General features: G+C 43.9%; 1 protein-coding gene across 3 annotated transcripts; it reads left to right on the top strand.

The window, feature by feature from the left end:
- Positions 1 to 496: 496 nt before the first annotated feature.
- Positions 497 to 23820, top strand: Acsm5 (acyl-CoA synthetase medium chain family member 5). Of its 3 annotated transcripts, none has more exons than XM_028764177.1 (14): positions 497 to 723; positions 2755 to 2974; positions 6961 to 7171; positions 9313 to 9520; positions 11370 to 11513; positions 11899 to 12052; positions 14438 to 14517; positions 15945 to 16068; positions 17225 to 17305; positions 17426 to 17527; positions 19944 to 20071; positions 20150 to 20249; positions 22007 to 22126; positions 22498 to 23820. In XM_028764177.1, exons 2-14 carry the CDS (start codon positions 2774 to 2776, stop codon positions 22579 to 22581), a joined length of 1737 nt encoding a protein of 578 aa, XP_028620010.1. In that variant the 5' UTR covers positions 497 to 723; positions 2755 to 2773; the 3' UTR covers positions 22582 to 23820. The 3 variants fall into 3 exon arrangements, with proteins under 3 accessions (XP_028620010.1, XP_028620013.1, XP_028620011.1); XM_028764178.1 differs by having other exon boundaries at positions 553 to 723; positions 2759 to 2974; XM_028764180.1 differs by lacking the exons at positions 11370 to 11513; positions 11899 to 12052; positions 14438 to 14517; ... (5 more) ...; positions 22007 to 22126; positions 22498 to 23820 and having other exon boundaries at positions 541 to 723; positions 9313 to 9539.
- Positions 23821 to 24279: the final 459 nt, after the last annotated feature.

Genomic DNA, 24279 nt, shown 5'->3' on the forward strand with positions numbered 1-24279 from the left:
CCTGCCTGCCTGCCTGCCTGCCTGCCTGCCTGCCTGCCTGCCTGCCTCCCTGCCTGCCTGCCATGCACCTGTGTCACAACTTTGGGTTTGATCCTTGAGGAAGTAGGGGACATTAGAAAGCTTTCTATCTCATTTCAACAGCTTTATTTAGGTAGGATCCAGTTCTTTTGTCCAGTAAATGTATGCAATTGTGCTGCCTTGGCCCCCATCCAAGAGCCGTTCCATTAGCTCAAAGAATCCTGCTCGCATCCTTTGCCCAGCTGCTCCTTCAGGGTCACTTTTTATCTGTAAGCCCTGGGCAAAGGGCATTGGGGATGGGGGAGGGGCACTCTTGAGAAAACCAGACAGGATCTGGTTTTCATGTCCTTTCTTTTAAAGCAGAATAAAGCTCTCATTCAAGTTTCTAGTTGTTGACTTGAATTCCAGGGAGCACATGTACCAGTCCTGAGCAGGCTGACTCCAGGCCAGGGTTTAATCTTGCAGGCTCTGTGTGCCTGGGAAACCCTGGCTGGGAGCCACCAGCTCACAGTGTCCTGACCCTCTGAAAGGTGAAGTTGCTGACTCCTAATCTTGCTCTCTCCAGGCTGTGCTTGGGGCTAAAGTTCCCTGTCAGAATCCTGCCTTCATCAGCTTCTGGAGAAATCTTCTCAGGAGGCTTTAGGTCTGCCTTGCTGCTGAAGTGGAACACAGATGCCTTTTGTGTGCCTCAGATTTTAAAACAAGGTAACTGAGCAAGAAACCCTTCACTGACAAGTGTCACCTACCTAGAGTCCTTTGGGGATTAAATCAAGGATAGGAATGACATGATGTGACCTTAGGAAAGTGTGGGGAAAGGCCTGAAGGCTGTGGCGGTCAGCCATCAAGAAGTGAAGAGTCAAAGAAACAGGCTTGGGGCAGAATACAGGAGTGATGTCTGGGATATCTGAGGCTCTAAACCTGGTGGCTAAGAGACAAAGGTGGAACACAGACTTTTCTGGAAAGTGAGAGTCAGAAGTAACTTTTTCCCTTCTAAGTCACCTCCTCTAATGAGGAAAGTAGCTTTGGGATAGAGTTGTCACAGGGCTTAATGAAAAGTTTCTTAAAATAATTCTTATTGTTGATTAAGCATATGTTATTATACACAATAATGTTTCCTGTGGCTTTTTGGACATGGATAAAATGCTTTTTCATCCTAGTCACCTCATTGCCACCTTTGTCCTTTTCCCACTGACCTCCTCCTACTCTTCTTCTTCCTCCTCTCCCTCCTCCTCCTCTTCCTCTCCCTTTCTTCCCCCTTTTCCACCCCCCCCAACTAGTCCCTTTCTGACATCTTTGGTTTTCTAAGTTATTATTTCTTGAGCCCAGTGAGTTTAACTAGGGTTGCTTACAAGAGCATGAATGGTTAGTTTCAGGAGCGTGGGTAATTTATTAGTGTGAAATAATGTTGTCGTTGTTATTGTTATTGTTGGGTTTTTGTTTCCCAATATGCTGTGTGCACAGTCAGCCTTCAGTGGTTGTGGGTATTGGCTTTTCCTGCTGTTGAAACACATTATCATTGTCCTACTGTTACCTTGTTCTGTTATCTATCTCTCAAGGAACTTGGCCCAAGGGACTGAAATTAAGAGTGTCCCCAGGCTACAGATCCTTCTGGCATCCTGTGAACATGCAGAGTCACACACACACACACACACACACACACACACAAACACACACAGGTGGGAGCTGAGGCACAGGTCTTGGGACCACTCATGCTCCAAGGCCCCATACCCTGAGCAGCAAGACCCTAAAACAGAGCTGCCCACTGGCAGCTCTGGGCACTTAAGACACCTAGCTGCTGTGTTACCTGAAGCACACAGTGTGCTTGCAGTCTTGGTACAAAATACACATGATCTGTTGTTCACATGCCTGGTTAAGTAGGGTATATTATTCTAATTTGCTTCTTACTTTCCTGCATCTCAGTGCTATAAAGTTGTGAGTGGCATATGTGGCTATCATTTTGTCTTGACTGGGCAGAGCTAGGTCGTTTGAGGTGCCAGCCATGTTAACTACACTGATCTGACCATCACACATTGCACAAATTAGCTGACATGTCAGAGAGTGCCCTCTAAAGCTGTTTATCAGTTAAAACAGTTAAGATGTGAGTTAAGGAGCCTGGGAGATTCAGTAAAATCTTTGTCCTCCAAGTATGAGGGCCTAAGTCTATCTCAGAACCTACACGGAGGAGCTGGAGACAGGTGGATTCCTGGGATGCACTGGCCAGCCAGCAGAGCCTAGCATGAATTAGAAGACAATGAGAGACCTTCTCTCAAAAAAGAGGGCAGTGCCCCAAGAACAACAGACAAGGCTCCTACATGTACATCAACACACACACCTGAATACACATGTGCACCTGAACACACATCTATACAACACACATAAACAATACACACTATCCATACACATACAATACATACATCCAATCCATGCACATAAACACACAAAATGCATGCTTACCTTTTTTTTTTTTTTAATACAGCAAAATTGCTGTCATTGGGGGATCCCTTTGAAGGCCTGAGTTTTAAGAAGTGGGCTATGAATGAATGACCTCAGATACATGCAGACCCTGATACAGGGAGAGGTAGGAGAGGACTTCCGGTTCAGAGAAAAGATACTTCCAGTGTCACAGCAGAATGACAGTTAGTATGAGCCATGCTGCCACTTTCAGGGCTGGTCACAGACTCCTCCTCAACCCAAATCCCAGAATTAAACATTACAGTCTCTCCTCTTTGGTGACAGACAGAAGGTAACAGAAGACATGAGATTATGGCTGAGAGGCCTTGTCTGCCAGGCTCTGAGGAGTTCCTGGGGAGCTTGCAGGATTCACACACAGCCACCACCACCCCCTATCCCTGAGGTTGTAGCCACCTGGGAAGCCATCAACCTGGGGAGGCAGCCAGTGCCCGAATACTTCAACTTTGCCCATGATGTGCTGGACGTGTGGAGTCAGCTGGAAAAGGTGAGGCTCACCCTGCCTTGGTGTCCCACGTGGGCCAAGTCCCCCACATACTGCAGTAAGACTCATGACTGTAAGACAAGCACATTGCAACATTGTTACCAGGCAACTTGGCAAGTCCTAAAATTGAAACGGTTAGCACTTAAGTCTGAGGCCTGAAGGGGATGAATTAGACCCAGGTGGTACAAGCCAGACACACCTTGAACAGTGTGCTTAAAGTGTCACTCGGTCTGAGCCCAGATCACAGAGGACATCTGTGTCTGTTCTTCATCCTCTTCTGATGGATCCTATAAGCAGAAGGGTGTTACGTTATGATGATATTCTGTGTCTCACACTCTCCCCTTCTGAGTAGGAGAAACAGCGGCTCAGGGTCAAAGCTTTTTACCTAGAAGCTAGCAAATACAAACGCCTCGTTTTATTGTGTGTCTTCTCTGTACATGCTTCCTTCTTTATTTCCCTTTCTATGTGTGTGTTATGGCTATCTCTCTGTTTTATATTTGATAGGAATAATTTATTGGTAATAAGATAATATAAGTTTTGATCCCAAGGAAATTTTAGTGTTAAATTTGTTTATTTACTCAAAAATAAAAAAAAAACAAATGAACAAGCAAACAACAAAAATGAGTTTATGTATCCCTGACTGGCCTGTAACTCATTATATAGACCAGGTTGGCCTTGAATTCACAGAGATCTGCCTGCCTTCCTTCCTGCCTGCCTGCCTGCCTGCCTGCCTGCCTGCCTGCCTCCTGAGTATGTTTCTTTGTTTTTGAGACAGTCTCAATCTGAAACTCAGGCTGACCTGAAAGTATAGCCAACTTGTAGCCCAAGTTAGCCTTGAATTCATGGCAAGCCTCCTGCCTCAGACTTCCAGGTGCCACAGGCATGTAGCAGCATTCTTATCTTTCAGAAGTGGTCCAGGATCCCTATCTTATCTGTGTTACTGTTAACAGCACTAGATGCAACAATATTACTGACTGTGATAAATTGGAACAGACAGAGTAAGGAGGAGTGAGGCTCAGAAGCAGCCTCTGCAATCACTAGGCTTGTATCATCTACATGCTTAAGCGTGAACTTGGACAAGTTCCCTGAGATCTCTAGGCCTTGGCTTCCTCATCTGGCACTGGCTACCCCAAGCTGTAGTGAGCATTAAATGAGAAGCAGATGTGTCCAGAAACCAGAATGTTCCGTCCTTAGCTACCTGCAAAGAGCAAGTTCCCTTCTGTCATTCTACGGGAAATTTCTCTTCTTTTCCTTCTTTGCTTTTCTTTTCCAGTGCTGAGGACAAAGTCCAGAGCCTTGCACATCTTAGGCCAATGTTTTATCTAGCTTTTGAATTTGGAATTTTGTTTTGGCATTTGTTTTTGATATCTTTGAGCTATGTTTGGCCACATAGCACAGCCTCATCTTGAACTCGTGATTCTTCTGCTTCCCAGTTGCTGAGGTTAGAGGTATTTGCTACAACACCTGGCCTGTGGGGCACTCTTACAGGTCTTCTTCTTTTTTGTTTGTTTGTTTGTTTGTTTGTTTGTTTGTTGTTTTTTGTTTTTCGAGACAGGGTTTCTCTGTATAGCCCTGGCTGTCCTAAAACTCACTCTGTAGACCAGGCTGGCCTCGAACTCAGAAATCCGCCTGCCTCTGCCTCCCAAGTGCTGGGATTAAAGGTATGCGCCACCACCGCCCGGCTCTTACAGGTCTTCTAAGGATAAAAACAAAAATTCAGGAGTAGGCCATATAAATGGTGAAAACGAGGACTTTCAAAAGTTCTCAAATTCACGAAAGCCTCAGTGACCAATGTAACACTAAAAAGGACTAAGAACCAGAATTCCAGAACTAAGCAGAGACATTGGCAGCTGAAGGGTTTATTCCTGCAATCCCCTGAGCCTCAGTCTGAACAGCAAGCCTGGGAGCATTTCAAGCTTCCCTGACTCTGACCCAATTCTCTAGTCAACCAGAGGCCCTGGAAAACAGCAGTCCTTTACCCCAGTGGAGCCTGACAGCCTCAGAAGGCAAAGAATGATACTGAAGTTTGTTCAAAAGATTAAACATTATTTGGCGTTACTTCCCCCGTGTTTTCCTTTTCCTTTTGAGATTATAATATAGTTACACATTCACTGCCTTCTTTTTCCTCCCTCCAAACCCTCCCATGCATCCCTCCTTGTTCTCTTCCAAAGGTATGCTCTCATTTTCATTATTGGTACATGTATACATGTCTATGTACAGACACATTTATTCCTAAATATAACCTGCTGTGTCTGGATGTTACTTTTATGCATGTTTTCAGGACCGACCAGCTGATACTGAAACAACCGACTGACTAGGTGTCACTATTGTAAAGCTGTCTAGACTTGACCCAAGTCAACCAGTAAGGAAAGTCTATTCTGAGGAAGCCATTTGTCAAAAACAACCGTAGGCAAGTGGTTTAAAGTGACTATATGTCGCAGATGAAGTGTTAGATATCCGTATGCCAACTGGAAGATAAACCAGAAGCTAGTGGAGTAAACGGGAAGCTAAAGAAAAGAAAGGCTAGGGACTGAGAAATGTGTATGGACTTTGAAAACCTCCAGTTCATTCCTGTGTATCTCAGAACTAGTGTGTGATTAGAGCAGCCTAGGGTCTTGCATGTGCCTGAAAAACAACTGATAAGCCCTGGGCAGGGTCTCAGAGTGTATGATCTCATCCTCTTCTAGTTTGTTTTCTCTGTGCTGTCAGACATCTCCCAGTGTTCCCCTCTCCTTCTCCCTCTCCCATGGACATCTAACTCTCTAGAGCTTCAAGCCAAAATAAACTCTTTCTTCAATTGCCTTTAGTCATGGCATTTTATCAAAGCAATAAACAAATAATACAGTTATACAACCTTGCAGAACTATTCTAAAACCAAGGAGATGTGTATTTTTATGTGGTGATTTGTAGGTGAAGTGAGTAATGGTTTAATTAAAAACAGGAAGGAACATGGAACAGTGTAAGTCATCTTACCTTTTACATTAAAAAATTGGTATGGTAAATTTGCTTAAGTTTGCATAACTCAACACTGAGAGGATATGTAAGTAGCAAATAAAACTGACCAGTCTCTGACCTACATGGACAGGGCAAGCTTTTCGGTTTGTGTTTGACTGGTTTTATGAAGGAGGGTCTCATGTAGACAAGGCTAGTCCTAAACTTGCTATGTAGTCAAAGATGATCTTGAATTCCTGATCCTCTTGCTTCTGTCTCCTACATCCTAGGCTTACAGGCAGGCTACACAGCGCCTGGCTTGTTTACTCAGTACTGGGGTCTGAGCCCAGGAATTGACGTGTGTCAAGCAAGCACTCCATTAACTGACTCATACCTTCGGCCCATTATTTTGATTTTTGAACTCGGTGATTAGATAACTATGTTGTTGTAATTTCCAACCCCAATAAGCCCATACACAAAACACAATCCAGTTATTATAATCATAAGCTATGAGCCTAGATTGGGCAGATCTAACACTATACTAACTTATTCCCCAGCTATAAGACCCCTTACTACTTGTGGTTTCTCCTGGCCACATGATTCTGCTCCATCATGGCTTCTTCCTCCTCTTTCTCTGTCCTCTCTCCTTCCCCGCTCATCTTCTTCTTTCTTTCCACCTACCCCCACTTTCAAACCTCCAGTCCCACCTTTCCTCTCCACTGCCCAATCACAGGCTCTAGCCATTACTGACCAGTTAAAATGGGGAGAACATTCCCATGAGATCACTTGAGTATGTGATGATGGGCTGCTCATCAGGGGTAACCCCTCTTGAGGAAGCAGAATTAGCATGAGAATACAAATAGCATCAGGACAGCCCACAATATTTCTCCCTCCCCTTTTGTCCAATTAAAAGGGATCCTTCTCCTATGGCAACAAACAATATATAGGAGGAACTATTCGACATGACTACTATAAAAATATGTTTTCCTTAAAAAACAAATAAGCAAAACCACTCAATAATGGCTTCTATTTTTTTCTTGGGTGCACCCACTGTCCAGACAGGGCACCGGCCCCCAAATCCTGCATTCTGGTGGGTGAATGGCTCAGGAACAGAAGTCAAGTGGACGTTTGAGGAGCTGGGGAAACAATCCAGGAAGGCAGCCAATGTCTTAGCGGGCATGTGTGGCCTGCAACCTGGAGACAGAATGATGCTGGTGCTTCCGAGACTCCCAGATTGGTGGCTGCTCAGCGTGGCTTGTATGCGAACAGGTCAGTGAGCAAGGTCAGCACTCACTTCATAGGACTGACACTGCCCACCAGAGCTTTGCAGTTCCCACAAGATTTGGAAGACAGATCAAAGAGAATCCCATATGGGGTTCACTCTTCCTTTGCCTAACAGTTACAGACCAGATTGGATGCAGTGGTCAGACAATGACATGTGAATTAAAAGTCAACTGCTTAGTAAGGGTTGAAGCATAAGGAGTCTTGCAGTTTTTAAGCACCTACTATGTGCTGGGAACTGTGCTAAGAGATCTGTTCCTGATAAAAACTTTTGGTCAGAGTGTTTCTTACTTTTGCTACCAAATATCTCACTTTCGCCTACCTATAGCTTTTATTGATACTCATAGCCACATTTCATGTTATGTGAGGTGGAGCCTCCCTTCCAGCGCAGCAGAAGAGATCAAAGCTGAAGTCAATACAGTCCTGCATCCCTACAGTTTCCTCATATGTTCTTGTCCGGTTACACTGATTGACTTCCTCTTATTGACAGCTCTGGCTGTCAGTCATCTTCCTGGGCCTCTGTTCCTAATGCATAGCAAACAAATGACTTCTGTGGGGTGTGATAACAGAGGCGAGCAATAAAGAAGCACAGCAGGGCTGGGGGCTAGCTTACAAAGACCTGAGTTGGATCCCCAGAACCCATACTAAAAAGAAAAGAAGCCAAGTGTGATGGTACATATTCATAATCCCAGCCTTGGGGAGGCAGAGATAGGTGGAGCCCTGGGGCTCAACAGCCAGCCAGCTTGGGCCACTAGGCAAGTTCCAAGGCAATGGAAGACTCTGTCTCACAAACAAGGTAGACAGTACTTAAAGAGTGACACCTGCGGGGTCTCCTGACCCCCTCCACACACATACATGCACATGTAACACCCACACATGCACACATAGCATACACACATACACACATACATAGCATCCAAACACACACATGTATACATAGCATCCAAACACACACATGCACACATAGCACCCATACACACACATGCACACATAGCACCCAAACATATATATGCATAAAAGAAAAACACAATTCAACCCAGAGTGTTCATACTGGGCACTAGAGTGTATGTTTGGAAGACAGGGCAAAGGGTAGTGAGATCATGGACTTTGCTCTCATGCTATGCTGAAGTGACCTTTTCCTCTGTTTCCTGTTCTCACTAGTTATTTTTCTCCACAAGTGAGTATGTTGAACTCTATGGAAAATACTAATAATCTGCACTCTGAGATATTGAGGGTTTTCAAATGCCAAGTCTGCCCCTCATACTTACTCCTCCTCCTTGGAGGTGCATGGACTCTGCCACCCTTAGCACAGATTTGGTTGAAACAGTGTGGGTGTTCTGGAGTCCCTACCTTCATTTATCAGCAAGTGATCCACATACAACACAGGATGTATTGCAACAGTTCATCTGAAGAGCATGAAAAACCACTGAAATAAGGAGTTGTTTCAGCAATATAATATAATCTATTCAAGATCATGGACTCGCAGTGTCTTAGTCAGGGCTTCTATTGCTGTGGTGGAACACACAAAAACAACTTGGAGAGGAAAGGTTTTATTTGGCTGACACTTTCACACTATAGTCCATCACTGAAGGAATGGTAAGTCCTGGGGATGGTACCCATCATAATGGGCTGGACCCTTTTCCCCATCAACTACTATTTAAGAAAATACCCTACAGACTTGCACATAGACTGATTTTATGGAGGCATTTTCTTAATTGAGGTTCCCCCTATCAGCTGACTCTAGTGTGTGTCAAGGTGACATAAAACTAGCCAGGACAAGCAGGTTAAATACTGCTTCATCTCTGCAAGTCCAGTTGTATTACACGTTTGCTATGTATTCTTGGGCATTCTATTTGATTTAATTAAGTCAGGAAAGTATGAAGACCTAGTCTCTTTTCTAGTGTCTGTCCTGTTTCTCACAACAGCATCCATCTCTGAGAATTGTGAGAATGGAGAGATACAAAGCCTAGGTAGTTCTTACCGCAGGCGAGCGCTCCACATCTTTGGGATTTCCTTGTTACCATTTTTGTTCCCTCAGGTGTTCGAACCCTCCTCAGCTACTTGTTTCTGTCCTTTACATTAGGATCTTCCTTCTCTCCTAACAATCTCCCTTCTCTGGGTGACCCAAGGTGTGGTCATGATCCCAGGTGTCTCCCAGCTGACAGCGAAGGATCTCAAGTACCGGCTGCAGGCTGCCAGGGCCAAGTCCATCATCACCAGTGACACCCTAGCTCCGCAAGTGGATGCCATCAGTGCTGACTGCCCTTCCCTCCAAACCAAGCTTCTGGTGTCTGACACCAGCCGTCCAGGCTGGCTCAATTTCCGCGAACTCCTGAGGTAAATTAGGACCTTCCAGGACAATAATAATGAGGTAGACTTTGAGCATTTTCTTTTATCTGCAGCAGGGTTGAATACAAGGAGACTGAACCAAATAGATGCTGACCTGAGACATCATCCTGTGAGCCCCCCTCAGTGTGCAAGGTCACTCAGTTACTGGGTGTGTGGCTGTATCCCTGTCTCCTCTAACGCGGTGGCAAAGATTGTTGGAATTCTTAGCCAGAGTATATAAGTTAAACTTTATGATATATCTGGTTCACAGAAAGCTGTCAATAATTAAAAGGCTGCCTTATATTGGTGCTTGCTGTATGCCAGGCTCTGTGTTAAATAAGCATTCAGCTGCATTTATTCATGCAGGAAGGATTTAATAATGCCTGTTCTGTGGCTGACATTGCCTTTGGTGCTCAGAACACTGTACTAAAGAAGAAATTTTCCTGCTTAAGCCTTGAAAGGAGCCCCACAAGGTGTAATTTTATTTTTACAGGCGATTAAACAGTCTTGAAATGGGAAATGACTCACCTAAAATGCCAAAGAGGACTAAAGTCAGAATTAGGGTACAGTCAATGCTACTTTGCTTTGTAACAAGAATGTGGTGGGCATTGGTCTATGAGTTTAAAATTGTTGTCCTGAACAGAGACCAGAATGCCTGTCCTGGTGGCTCATGCCTGTCACTCTAGCATTTGGGATTGTGAGTTTGAGGCCAGCCTGAACTACAAAGCCAGACCCTGTCACAAAACAAAATTAAAAACAAAACAAAACAAAGATAGAAATTTAAAAAAAAAAAGGCCACTAAGAGCTGGACTCCTGAGCCTGGAGTGTCCACCTCTGTGAGAAGATGCACCTGAATAAATACAAATTTGTGTAATTCGGCACCTGTCCTACTTAGTCTGACATATCTGAATCAAAGCCAGAAGATTCCTCATTTCTAATGTTCAACACATGACATTTCGGTGAGTTGTCGGGTTAACCTAAATATATCCTTTTTAATTTCGGTTGTTATTAAAATTATCTGAACTTTAAAAAAAAAAGACAAAAAAAAACCCAAGGTTCTGATTTCATTTTGTCCAAGGTGGAGCACAAGTAACAGAATTGCTTTCAAAAGTTAACTCAGAGAACACAAGACACAGCCAGGCTTGAGAACCAGGAGCTAGCTGAATCTTCAAATCCCAGAACTTGGGTAATTATCTAATCTCAAACCCCTAATTTTTGAGAAAACATTTAGGGAAAAAATGTCCTTACATGAGAATTGAGGTAGGAAGGAGACTGTTCATGGATGGACAGGATTACATGCATGAGAATGCATGTGTCCTACCACAAAGTCCTTAAAGAAGTAGGTAGGGATCTTCGTGTGTGTGTGTGTGTGTGTGTGTGTGTGTATACTTGTTCATGTAGATGTGTGCCCGTATGTGCAAGCCAGAGATTAACGTTAGGTATTTTGCTGTAATAGTCTCCATTGCCTTATTTTCTTGAGACAGGGTCTCTCACTGAACCTGGAGCAAACCATCTAGGTAGAATGGCTGCCCAGTGTGCTCCAGGGATCTTCCTGTCTCTGCATCTCCAAGCCTGAAATTACAGATGCAAGCAGCATTTTTGTAGGTTCTAAGGATCTAAACCCACATCCTCTCCTTTGCACTGTTCTGACTGAACTATCTACCCAACCTTTGTGGATCTCTCTAATAAGTCATTTGGGCATTTTGAGTCTCAATCTTACAGCCTTGGTTTGCAGATAGCACAAGACTCCACACAGCACTCCATACATGATATGGTGAAACAATCCTCTCACTGTTATATCTTTAGGACTGCTTGGACTGTTGTTATCAGTGCCTCTTCATGTCCTTGTGTTCTCCAGAGCAGCATCTCCAGAGCATAGCTGCGTGAGAACAAGAAGTGGAGATTCAGTGGCCATCTACTTCACCAGTGGAACCACAGGGGCCCCCAAGATGGTGGAACATTCCCAGTGCAGCTATGGACTGGGTTTTGTGGCCAGTGGAAGGTATTGGAACAGCTTGTCTAGAAGGTTCAAATACAAGGTGGGTGAGTGAACAGAGGGAAGAGACTGGAGAAGGAAAAAATATGGAAATGAAGGTCAAAGAGGAACCAGAGGGTTAGTCAGGTAGGGCCTTGAAGACTTTACTTTGAGGAAGCACAGGATCTGTTCCTTTAACTTGTCTTCTTAGCCTATGACACAAAGTTCAAAGAAAGTGCTGAGTATCCATTTGTTGATCTCACAGTTGAGTTGATGGATCTTGTCTAGATTTGACAAGCTTAAATGGTACCTTCTGCACTCTGACTTCCAAATAATCAGATGTGAATAATATAATCCATTCTAAAGGTGGAGCTTTGATGAGCATGTTCTGACTTCCTCTCATTTTTGGCAGGAGGTGGATGGCCCTGACTGAGTCCGACATATTCTGGAACACAACTGACACTGGATGGGTGAAGGCAGCCTGGACTCTCTTCTCTGCCTGGTCCAATGGAGCTTGCATTTTTGTGCATGAGCTGCCCCGAGTTGATGCCAAAACTATTCTAAATGTAAGAAGAAAAAGCTAGTGCTGGGCTTCTGAGCTTTGTACATGTTGGGAAAATGTCCTATCATTATGTAACTTCTCCAGCCCTTAGTTTGAAACAGAGTCATTATGTAACCCAGGATAACCTTGAACCAGAGGCCTTCTGCATGAATCCCAAGAGTGGAGGTTACGAGTGTATGCCACCATGGCAAGCTCTGAATCTCCTCTTGTGTCCTGAGTGTCAATAGGATGAATGGAATGCATGTTTTATGGTGGCATGAGCAAATTAAGAATCTAACGACAAACTCACTCAGAGCCTTTGTCATCCTGTTCCAGTCCGTTTAACAACCTCCAATCATTACCTTAAAATAGATCCCTAAGCACAAAAGCTCTTCTCTCCAAACTTTGTCAGAGCTTTTTACTGCACCCACACCTCTCTTTCCATCACCTTCTTCCCTATGCTCTTGTCAAAACACAAGCTATTTGTCAAAACTTTAGGTAAAATCCGAAGTCTAGTCCTCAGAGTGTGTGCGCTGTCCTTGTGCCTTATTGTGAGTCGTTCAGCCAACTGTAGACCCGGTACCCCCTGTCTTGTTTTCCTGGGGTCTTATCATGAAGGAGGGAGAGTGACATCCCAAGTGAAGACACTGCATACCTTTGCTCTCTCCTCCAAATGGCATTCCGTGAGATATCAATGAGCCTATCTCCCCATACCCATCCTTGAGACAAGCTGGGTCAGATGTGACAAGGTGTATGGGCTTCTCCATTGGTCAAACTTGGACTCTCAGCCTAGTCTCCTGACTTCTTTGAGTCTCACTCTCTAAGATGTCATGAGAACAAAAAGATACCGTGTTCCTATACACTAGCTGCTATTCACTTCCCATTATTGTTCATGGAGGATGTGTCAGCCACCTGTGCAACTTTTCTCTTCACTGTCCCTGGCCATGACACTATATTCATGATCTATCAAAGTTAGCAGCTTTAACACAAGCATTTATTATCTCACAATTCCTATGATAAGGAATCTGGGAGCAACTATACCAGGTGATTTTGGAGAAAAGAAGCCTTATAAAGTTGCTGTCAAGATCTCACCAATGAACACCCATACTAACAGCAGCATTGTTGCGATTCACGGTAACTAAAAGGCAGGAACAGCCCAAGCACTCGTCAGAAACTGACAGTGTAAACCAAATATAGTGTGTGTGTGTGTGTGTGTGCGTGTGCGCGTGCGAGTGTGTGTGTTACACACACACATGTGAGCGCTAGTCAGCCTTTAAAAAGGAGCAAATTCTGATACTCTACAATATGAATCTGGAGTTCCTCATGCTAAGTGAAGAAGCCAGGCATCAAAGGCCAAACACTACATGGCTCCATTTATATAAGGTACCTAGAACAGTCATGTTCATGAAGCTAGAATGGGTTAGTGGTTACCATGAGTCTGGGAAGAAGGTAATGAGAATTTATTGCATAATGGGTACACAGATCCAATTAGAAATGTGAAATAATTCCAAAGATGGACGGTTTCAGAGGACAAATACCTTAAAAATAAGTGAGGTGGGTAAATGCATGACATATATATCCAAGAATAATTTATATTTCTGTGTGTTCGCATGAATGCAGGTAAATGTGTGTGTGTGTGTGTGTCTGTGTGTGTCTGTGTCTGTGTGTCTGTGTGTGTGTAGTTCAGTGGTTCTCTTCAAATGTTATTCTTAAGGTGGTACCCACCTTATTTTTGACCTGGATTTTGTCTTTTGGGCTGTCACTGCTGGCCAGTGAGTTTCAGAGATCTACCTGTCTGTGCATATACTGCCACACCTGACTCCTTTTCTCATGGGTTGGGTTCTAGGGACCAAACTGGGGCTCTTATGCTTCACTGATTGAGGCATCTCCCACAATCTCCAATAATATTTCTTACAATCATATCTAGGAATGCAGTCATCTCAGAGCATGGTTAACCCTAGGTCATCTGTTTACATTCTGAATTGTAGTTTTATTGATTGTCCATTGAATACTGGCCAGAGGCATCATTTCCTCACTGTCTGTTGAGGACAGCTAGAATGTAATCATAACCTAGTACCTTGTCTTCTCCAGAATGAGTCACTCAAGAGAGGGAGAGAGGTAAGAGCATGTAAGATAGAAGCTGTCCTCTTTCTATAATCTAATGACTCAAGCAACTCCCACCATGTCAACAGGATGCTGTTGGTCCCATGGACTAACATTGGAGCAGTGTAAGAGGAGACCCCCATAAAGGCAGAAGTGCTAGAAGTGGATCATGGAGGTCACTTTGATCAGTAGATGCCGTGCACAGTTTTCTACTCTGCTTTGTCAATGAGACTGTGAAAATCCATTTCACCCATCCCATCTCACCTGAGTGTCTCTGAGAAAACTGTTCTCCTCTTGTTTTGTTTAGACTCTCTGCAGGTTCCCAATAACCACCATTTGCTGTGTTCCAACCCTCTTCCGGCTACTTGTACAAGAGGATCTGACAAGGTACAGCCTCTGCTTGACACTTACAGGGTCCTCATATGAGGACCCATGTAGACACCCACCTTTCAACCTAACTCTTTTCCTTCTTTCTCTATCTTTGTCTTCCTGGAAGTTTCTTGCTTCACCTCTGTCTTTTTCTTTCATCTTCATGTGCCTCTCTTGTCACTATCTGCTGTGTTTCACATACATACATACATACATACATACATACATACACACACACCACATACTCCTACATATCTTACATTAAGCTTTAAAAGATGATTTTATGAATCTTCAGAATTCATACTCAGAGAAAATTGAAAGAATTTAAGCCAGTCCGAAATTTTAACACTTGAGGTAAACTGTATCGCCACCATATACCGCCACACAGGTATAAGGAACAGGCTAGTTCCTTAGCATTTTCTGTGACTTCTGTCACAGAGATCGTTGGATTTCCACTAACCATTTATAGAATAGGATTGGTAGTTAAAGATTGCTCATTTGCTTAGACTAACAAGCTCTCTCACTTCATCACCCAACCCAAGTTAACCCAAGCCAGCCATTGCTAGGTATCTGCCTTGGGTTACCCAAACGAAGCTGACATCACTGTGGATGGCTCTTATTCTGGACAAATACAAACAGCATCCACTAGTTGGGCTGGGCTATTTGCAGGAATATTGAGTGAGTCCCCTCATCATTCGTTCAGTAACTTACAAATCCCAGCCATGTCTCCATCATCTCTCCTCTCCCAAGGCAGTGTCCTTAATCATACTCCTGGCCAGTAAATACTCCAAAGAAAAGAACACTTGCATGATGCTAACTGTATTCCTCTAAATATAAGAATCTACCCCATTTGTTCCTTTCTTATGGATATTTCCACACTGTTATTTTGGCTGGAAGCAGTCCCTGGGTAATTCTTCAACACCAATTAGATTCTGCTTCGCAATACTAAGTAATTGAATTGAATCATTGCAATACGACTGGGAGAAGAAAATAATCCAAAATGTACTTATATTTAGTGTAATGTTTGAACTGACAGACAGGTTGCTATTTATTTAATATCTCTGGAAATTTTATACCCAGTCTTCACAATTGGGAAATTCTTAAAAGGCTATTTTTAATCTATTAAAATTTTTATTGATTTATTACTTTCAATCAGATCATTGCCTCTATGGATTTATTGTCAGTTTATTTTTAAGTAGATTAATTTGGACAATCCACTGATGTGCCCAGACCTATCATATGAATCTGACTGTAGCCCAAATTCAGATAGGATCAATTTGCCTCTGTGGACAACAGCTGCAGAGAGAGGTTGGATCACTTGGAGCTGGCTGTGGTACAGAAGGGACCTTACCTTAGTGACTTCGGGGCTCTGGACCTATAGCAATGCTAGAGGGTAGGTAGGAATGTTTATGACATCGATGGCCTTGTCTCCCTGCTTGAGAAAGGTACAAATTCCAATGCCTGAGGCACTGTTTGACTGGTGGAGAGGCCCTCAACCCTGATGTGCGGGACAAGTGGAAGAGCCAGACAGGCCTGGAGCTCCATGAAGGCTACGGACAATCAGAAACAGTGAGTTGGTGTCTCAGGCCACCTCATCAGAGCCCTCAGCCCATCATAGAAGATCGCTGACCGACAGCAGTTCCTCACCTCTCCCTGACCTGCCAGAAACTGCCTTGGCTCAAGGGCACTGAAACTGGCAGTGGAAGGCCATTAGCCATGCTTCCTTTTGGTTTTAAGGGACGTATGGGTAATTTCCCATATGCCGTGGCCCTGCAAGGCAGCTTTCCGGATGCCATCTACGATTACTCTTCTTGTAGCCATGACAAACTATCTGGTCCATCATCACGCGCATATTCAGAATTGTTTCCCCTTTTCAGAGACACAGTGCCCTCTAGTGGATTCTAAATTCAATCCAGTTGACAACAAAGATTTTTTTCTTTCTTTTTTTTTTATTTTGTTTATTGGATATTTTATTTACATTTCATATGTTATCCCCTTACCCCATTCCCCAACCCGCCCAGGAACCCCTATTCCATCGCCCCTCCTCCTGCTTCTTTGCAGATGTGTCCCTAACTACCCCCCTCCCACCGCCCCACCCTCGAATTCCCCCATACTTGGTGTCCAGCCTTCATGAGACCAAGGACCTCCTCTCCCACCTATGCCCTTACATATACAGCTGGAGCCATGGATCCCTCCCTAAGTGCTCCCAGGCTAGTGGTTTAGACCCTGGGAGCTCTGGTTGGTTGGTATTGTTGCTCTCCTCATGGGGCTGCAAACCCTTTCAGCTCCTACAGTCTTCACTCTAACTCCTCCATTGGGAACCCTTCGATCAGTTCAATGGTTAGCTGTGCAACAAAGATTAATACTCATAATTGCTCAAGGAAGTTGTCACCCCAGAATAGCCCACAATGCCTTTTTTAGTAAAATCTTAAGCAGTGAACACTACAATCATCTTGGCAAGATGTGAAAGTGAGTGAATCTTTGAGCTAAATGACACAATTTATTTCTCCACCCATGAACACCATGAGTACCTCATGAAGGGTCATTGACCATGGAAAAAGAAGATAAAAAAAAACAAGGGAAAGGAAAGGAAGAGTATGAAAGTAAGGAAAAGAAGGATGGCAGAAGAAAGAGAAGGAAGGAGAACCAGATGGCAGGTGACAGCAAACGTGGACCAGGAAACAAGAGGATGAGGCTTCCCTGTTTGACACCGGTTTCTCTCCAGGTTGTCATCTGTGGCAATTCAAGAGGCTCAACAATCAAGTCTGGATCTATGGGGAAAGCAAGCCCACCTTACGATGTGCAGGTAGGCACCCTCTGCTGACAGTGCATAGAGAAATCTACGTTCTGGGGATATAGGGTGGGCTTTTGGGTACCCTGGCTGTATAAAGGATGCTCAGATGCCATGCTATGACCTCTCTTTCAGATTGTAGATGAAGAAGGCAACGTCCTGCCTCCAGGAAAAGAGGGAAATATTGCTGTCCGCATCAAACCTACTAGACCTTTCTGTTTCTTCAACTGCTATCTGGTAAACTGTGGGGAACAGCTGTGAGGAGTCACCACAATCACTGCACGACAAATCTTCAGAAATACCTGTAGTGTAACCCTTGTAGTAACTGCATTAAGTTGGTTGTTATTGTTATTGATCAGGGACACTGCTGTTGATAAAGAAGGTACAAAAGTGGAATGCCTTATCACATAACTTATATGCAAGGTTCTATGCTTAAACAAGAGTCTGTTGAGAGCACAGAGTGTGTTGAGAGTGGCAACTTCATCATAATTTTTTTTTTCGAGACAGGATTTCTCTGTGTACCCCTGGCTGTCCTGGAACCCACTCTGTAGACCAGGATGGCCTCGAACTTAAAAATCCTCCTTCCTCTGCCTCCCAAGTGCTGGGATTAAAGGCGTGCACCACCACTGCCCGGCTAAAAGTTTTTTTTTTTGGTTCAACTTTATCATAATTAAAGGAGATAGGAAAAGTTAAGTTCAAAGAAGCGAAGGTTTTTATCAAAGAGCCAACTGCAAGGTGGTGTCAGACCAAGTTTTCAAGATGTTTCTTTTGATTTGTTGGTTGAACTTGTATCCTTGGATTTCAGTCCAAGGTTCCAAAATAAGATAGTAATTATCTATCCTTTAGACATACTTTGGCTAGAATCTTTTCATATTCTTTTCTGTAACACTCTCAAACTTGAATGTGCATCAGAAACACCCAGGAAGCTTCAACTATTACTGATGCCTACACACCACTTAAACCAAATCAACTAAATTTTGGAATGATGAGAGCCAGGCCCCTGGGAAATTCAAAAGTGCAGCCAAGGAATGAGAACCACTTGTCACAGAGATACCATGTAGCTTATATACTTAGCTGACTGAATGTGCATTTTAGAATCAACTTGTCAAGATGCATGTACATGTTTGTTAGCAATTTAATTTTATTCTGCATTAAGTCGATAAATCAACCCAGAGGAAGCTGACTTCACACCCATTCTTTCTAATTTTCTTACACTAATCAATTGTGTGAGTGTGTGTGTGTGCGTGTGCATGTGCCAGAGCATGTGTGTGGAGGACAAAGAACAGCTTGGGGAAGTCAGTTCTCTGCTTTCTCCATATGGATTTGTGAATTGAACTCAGATGATCAGGCTTAGTAGTGAGCACATTGACCCACTGATCCTTCTCACCAGCTCCTCTTCGTTCTTTCTGTCTTTCCATTTGTTTACATCTGCTTTAATGTACTGTAGACTAATAAGAGCTTCAGGCCTCTCTGCCTTACAGAATGCTGTTAAGATACACATTTTAGATACTCATTAGTAGCCTAGCTTTTTCTCAAAATGTATTTTTGAATGTAGATAAAAGTTACTTGCTTTTTAAAAAGGCACCTATGGCAGGTAAACAGTCCAGTGACTTCTGAAAATGTGTACCTGTGTGGTCACTGCAGCAGTTAAGATATGAACACTGCCTAAACCTTTCACCTTTGCATGAGATCCTTTACAATCAACCTTCTTTATCTCAGACACAAAGCAACTATAAATAGTTACTATATAGCAATTTTGCTTTCTTGTTGAAATTTGTACATGGAATCACAAAAGAGCCATTTATTTTGTACCTTAGACTCAGGATAATTTATTTGCCAGTCATCCATATTTTTGCATGCATTAGCAAGTTTTCCTTTCTACTAAATAGTAACTTTTTACTTAGAATTTTTGGAACTGGGCTGCAGAGTTAACTTTGTGAGTAAAGCATCTGCCTTGCAAGCTTGAGGACTGGAATTTGAGTCCTTAGAACCTACCTAAAGCTCCACATGGTAGCACGAGTGTCTGAAATCCCAGCTCCTAAGAGGAGAAGGAGACAGGAGAATCCCCAGAAACTCATGAGTCAGCTATCCTGGTGCATGCAGTGCAAACAAAGTTGGGAAGGACTGACACCTGACACTGTCTGACCTCCACTAATGGCATTTGTCCACATTCACACACACACACACACACACACACACACACACACACACAGAGAGAGAGAGAGAGAGAGAAAGAGAGAGAGAGAGAGGGAGGGGCATCCACACACATGCAAGTAATTTTAGAATAGTAACTTGACATTTTCTTTACTCTATCACTGGGGTTTCAAGCCCTTTACTTTCTGTCTCCTGGTCTCGGTGTTCTTGCTTATCCAGCACTAGTTGCCCTGTGTGTTGCCTCCTGGGTTCACCTCTTCTAAGGATGCTCATGAGTGGTTGCTCTGAATCCCACCTGACAGCTCTCATTTAATTAAAAGAAGGAAGGGAAGTCATAAATCCAGCCTCCTGTCCTGTAGGAAATTCTGGACAGCTTAAGCCTTGAGAACCAATAGAGTAGCTGTTGAGGGGTGGCTGATCTCTGGTGTGCTCCCCAGTCAGGGGCTGGCCTAAATGGTTGTTCTCAAATGATCCTCCATGGACTTCCCTTGTCTTCTAGGACAATCCTGAGAAGACAGGAGCATCAGAGCAAGGAGACTTTTACATCACTGGGGACCGAGCACATATGGACGAGGACGGCTACTTTTGGTTCTTGGGGAGAAATGACGATGTAATCAACTCTTCAAGGTCAGCTTAGCTCTTTCCTTCCTTGAGCATCCGTGGAGGAAGGGAAGCCATGTGAAAAAGTTGACTTTTCTCTTCCAGCTACCGGATTGGGCCTGTTGAAGTAGAGAGTGCACTTGCTGAGCATCCAGCTGTCCTGGAGTCTGCTGTGGTCAGCAGCCCAGATCCCATTCGGGGAGAGGTAAGCCTTCAGGCTAGAACAGAACTTCATTGTTTTCTACTTATTAGCACCCAAAGGAACAAGGAGAATGTGGAATGGCATATCCCTCCTTTGGTCTCAGCCCCACCCCTAGAACCACAAAGCTGAAACTCCTCCTGCAGTCACACATTCCTGATTAACCTCTGTTAGAAGCATAAATACACTCTACAAAGACAAGGTGGGAAAATATAAAATTTAGCTTTGTATTTGGACAGCAGACAATCCAAGCAATCCAAATGCGACTGAGCACAGTCTGGCACACAATAGGTGCTCAATTCATGTTTAATAGTAATCATAGTAAAAGATAGCTCTTCTTAAAAGCCAAGTTTGTCTGAACACAAAATGATAGTGAGCTCACACCTTTGGAAAGTGTGCAAGGAGAACTACACCTTAGCTAAAGTTTGGGAAGTGTGCAGAGTTTAATGTTGGTGTAGATCTGCAACCAAGTGGCCTTTTAAGCTCTTCCGTTGCTATCCGAAAGTATTTTTTACTTTATTTTGAGGTTATAATATGATAACATTTCTCCCTTCTTTTCCCTTCCTCTAACCCCTCCCATATACCCCTTCTTGCCTCCTTTAAAATTCATGGCCTCTTTTATCATTAATTGTTATTACATATATATATGTATATACATATATATTCCTAAATATAACCTGCTCAGTCTGTATAACACTATTACTTGTATATATGTTTTCAGGACTGACTGTTTGGTATTGGATAACCAGTTGGTGTGCTCTTCCCTGGGGAAGACTATTTCTCCCATTCATCACACTCCCCAGTTGCCTGTAATTCTTTGTATAGTGTTGGCGCCTGTGGGCTTTCCGCATCTACTCTGGCTTGTCTATTGGTATTGTCCATGTTCAGCTCATGTTGAGGCAGCCATGTTGGTGAGACTTTATTGGTGTAGCCTCTGATATTTCTAGGAGAATAGGTGTTTTACAAATGTATTTATTTATTTGTGTGTGTGTGTGTGTGTGAGAGAGAGAGAGAGAGAGAGAGAGAGAGAGAGAGAATATAAATGTGCATACTACCACAGCACATGTGTGGAGGTCAGAGGACAACTTGCAAGAATAAAACCATGTAGACTAAAATCCACGTAATGCACTCAGGTCATCAGACTCAGCATCAAACACATTTACCCACTGAGCTATCTCAACAGCCTAGGAATTGTGTTTTGAAAAATTGTTCCCTCTTTATCAGAAGGCAAATTCCAGGAGAAACTTGGGCAGACAAAGCCAAGGTGCAGAACGCCCCTTGGAATGACTGAAACAGAAACAGTATAGCTCCAGGTTTGCTGATGGTAAACTTGCATGCAGCACTCTCCAAAAACCAGAGGCCCTTGAACATGGCTGTGTTTTTCTCAGTCCCATTTGAACAACTCCTACCCCTCTATCCTTCTGCAGAAAAACCTGGAAGTAAAGGGCCACTGTCATTGGGAAGGTACTTCCTCCAGTGTCTTTGCCTCTTACAGGAATCAGTTTTGGCTTCTAATGGAGCCATTATAAGTACGGCATGGAAGATGAGGCTCCAAATGATTCCATAAAAGCCAATGCTTCAGTCCTTTAGTATGAACAGGCAGGAAACAGGGAAAACAGTGTTGTTCATGCCACTGTCTGTGCTGAAGGATCTAGTCGAACCCTCATGTTTAAGTCTAAGTAGGCACATAGGCACAAGACCAGATTGAGGAGAAAAGTATTATTCCTGAAGGCTTGACCCCTTCTGGGGTTTTCTCCCTGCAGGTGGTAAAGGCGTTTATAGTCCTTTCTCCAGCCTATGCTTCTCATGATCCAGAAGCCCTGACCAAGGAACTCCAGGACCATGTGAAGACAGTGACTGCTCCATACAAGTATCCCAGGAAGGTAAACACCCAGGGTCCTAAGACATAAGCTGGGAAACCAGATGGGTCCCTGCTCCCTGGCCTGGCCTCCTGGGAGCACTAGAGATGCACATACCCCAGTTGATGCTTCAACCTTATTTGCCTTTAGTTATTGAATTCTCCCAGAAGCACATGTTCTTTCTCTATTGACCTGTGAACGAGAAGCAAAGGCCTTAGTGAGAGGTGAAGGCGCACGTGCTCTAAGCATTAGCAGTTTTAACTGTTTCACATGGGGAAAACCCTAAATTGCAGGAGCTTCCCAAAGAAGTAGTGAAAGTAATGAGTCGAGAAAACAGTCCCTCTGGGAAATGATGGCTTTCTAAGTGTGATTGTATCTGTTTGTTTGGTCTCCAGGTGGCTTTTATTTCGGAACTGCCAAAGACAGTTTCTGGAAAGATCCTAAGGAGTAAATTGAGAAACCAAGAGTGGGGGAGATGAGTTGCAACCCAAGAAAGATGCTATGATACCTGAAGGTTCCGAAGGAGAAGGAAGTGGGGCTGGCCAGCTCCTCCTTGGAGTACTATCCCTTCAAAGAATAGGCATCAAAGATGGTCAGCTTCCAAATGGGCATTTTGGGATGATGCTGGAGAATGCAAGAGCATCCCTGGTCCAGAGCTTGGAGACACTGCCCAGTTCAGCAAATTCCCCACAACTTAACTTCTCTCTCTGAAGACATCCTCAGCATTGGTTTTACTAAGAGAATTCTGTTGTTCCTGGGACAGACAAATCACTGCAGCCTCAGGGCATCCGTGGTTTTATTATGCCAGTGGGAATGTAAACTGTGACCCTTTGGATGAAGTCATTTGGTAACAGCATCTGGGTCATAACATTGACCATACCCTTTTATTTAGAAATCACACTTTTGGGACTCACTAGAAAAGAAAAGATTCAAAATGCAGAAAACGTTTGATAAACAAAGATTCAGTGAAGCACTGTTTAAGACTGAAAACACACATAACTGCCAAAACAATAGAGCAATAATTAAATCAATTAACACTAGTCCCATCAATTAATGTGAGTATCCAAGTACTTAGGCACAGCCTGTACGCGGGGAGCGGGAACAGAGCTAATTAAAGTTTAAAGGGAAAACTGCCACTGGGAAGTGGCTGTGAGGAAACACTGGAGACATGACTGGTCCTTTTCCTTAGACACTTGCCATCTCTCAGGTTTCCTAAAGTAGAAACAACCAATTCAATGAACAAGCTGTTTTAGAGGGCGATCTTTTCTTCTGGGCCTGGGAGATGGTGCTAGTCATAAAGCACCTCCTGGGTAAGCATGAGCACCGAATTTTCAGATCCCTGATAGCTGTGTAAAAGCCAGCTGTAGTTATGTAAAGATCTGTTCCTCTGTTCCCAGGGCAACTCTAACATCAAAGTGCTGGTAAGTCAGCTCCATCCTGAGGTTTCTCTTCACATTGCAAGTGTTGTATTTGTCCTGTGCCTCTATGCTCATCTCCCATACCTGCAAAGGATGCATACATACTTGCTTCTCGACCTCCTCCTTGTTTAAGGATATCTGTCACTTCCTGCTACATGAGGCATTTGGATGCTCACGACCTATGTTAATTTTATTACTCCTTTAAAGATTTTGACTTTAAGTAAGGGGTTGGGGGTTACAAGCTCCAGGGACTTCCTGGGCCACAGAGTAAAAACAATGCCAGTCTGGGTGACTTAATGAGACCCTCTCTTGCTTTCATGACTCTAGGTTCAGCTTCTTTACCTGCTGTAGGTGGCAAGGGGCAAGTATTGGGGTAGACATCTATCCATTGCCCACACAATAGACAAGTTGCAGGGCCAGCTCTCCCACCTCTGGCAGGTGATGAGGGCAAAAAGGAGGAGAAGGGATCTCTCCCTTGCCTTCAGTGTCACCACCCAGCAGTCAAGAGGCAAGGCTGACTCTCCCACGCTCATGCCCTCAGGGGCCAGTTCACCTGCAACTCCCCACATTCAGGGTCAGTTCTACTATTCTACTCAGGTAAGGTGCAGGGCCAGCTCTTTATAGAGCCACAGCTAGTGAGGGGTAGGGGCAGCTCTCCTGCTCTCATGACCCCAGGGCAACTCACCAGCAGCTCCTTCAAAGTATGGTCTCACTCTCCCAAGTACTGCAGCTGGCTAGGGGTAGGGCCATCTCTCCTGC

This window comes from Grammomys surdaster, unplaced genomic scaffold (genome assembly GCF_004785775.1).
Source record: "Grammomys surdaster isolate TR1022 unplaced genomic scaffold, NIH_TR_1.0 142, whole genome shotgun sequence".
Lineage (NCBI taxonomy): Eukaryota > Metazoa > Chordata > Mammalia > Rodentia > Muridae > Grammomys > Grammomys surdaster.

Excerpts from the sequence above, each read along its gene's own strand:
- Acsm5 (XM_028764177.1), top strand. The coding sequence starts at position 2,774 with ATGAGATTATGGCTGAGAGGCCTTGTCTGCCAGGCTCTGAGGAGTTCC. Across the intron at positions 2,975-6,960 it reads TGTGGAGTCAGCTGGAAAAG|ACAGGGCACCGGCCCCCAAA; the intron begins GTGAGGCTCACC and ends CCCACTGTCCAG. Across the intron at positions 16,069-17,224 it reads GCTACGGACAATCAGAAACA|GTTGTCATCTGTGGCAATTC; the intron begins GTGAGTTGGTGT and ends GTTTCTCTCCAG.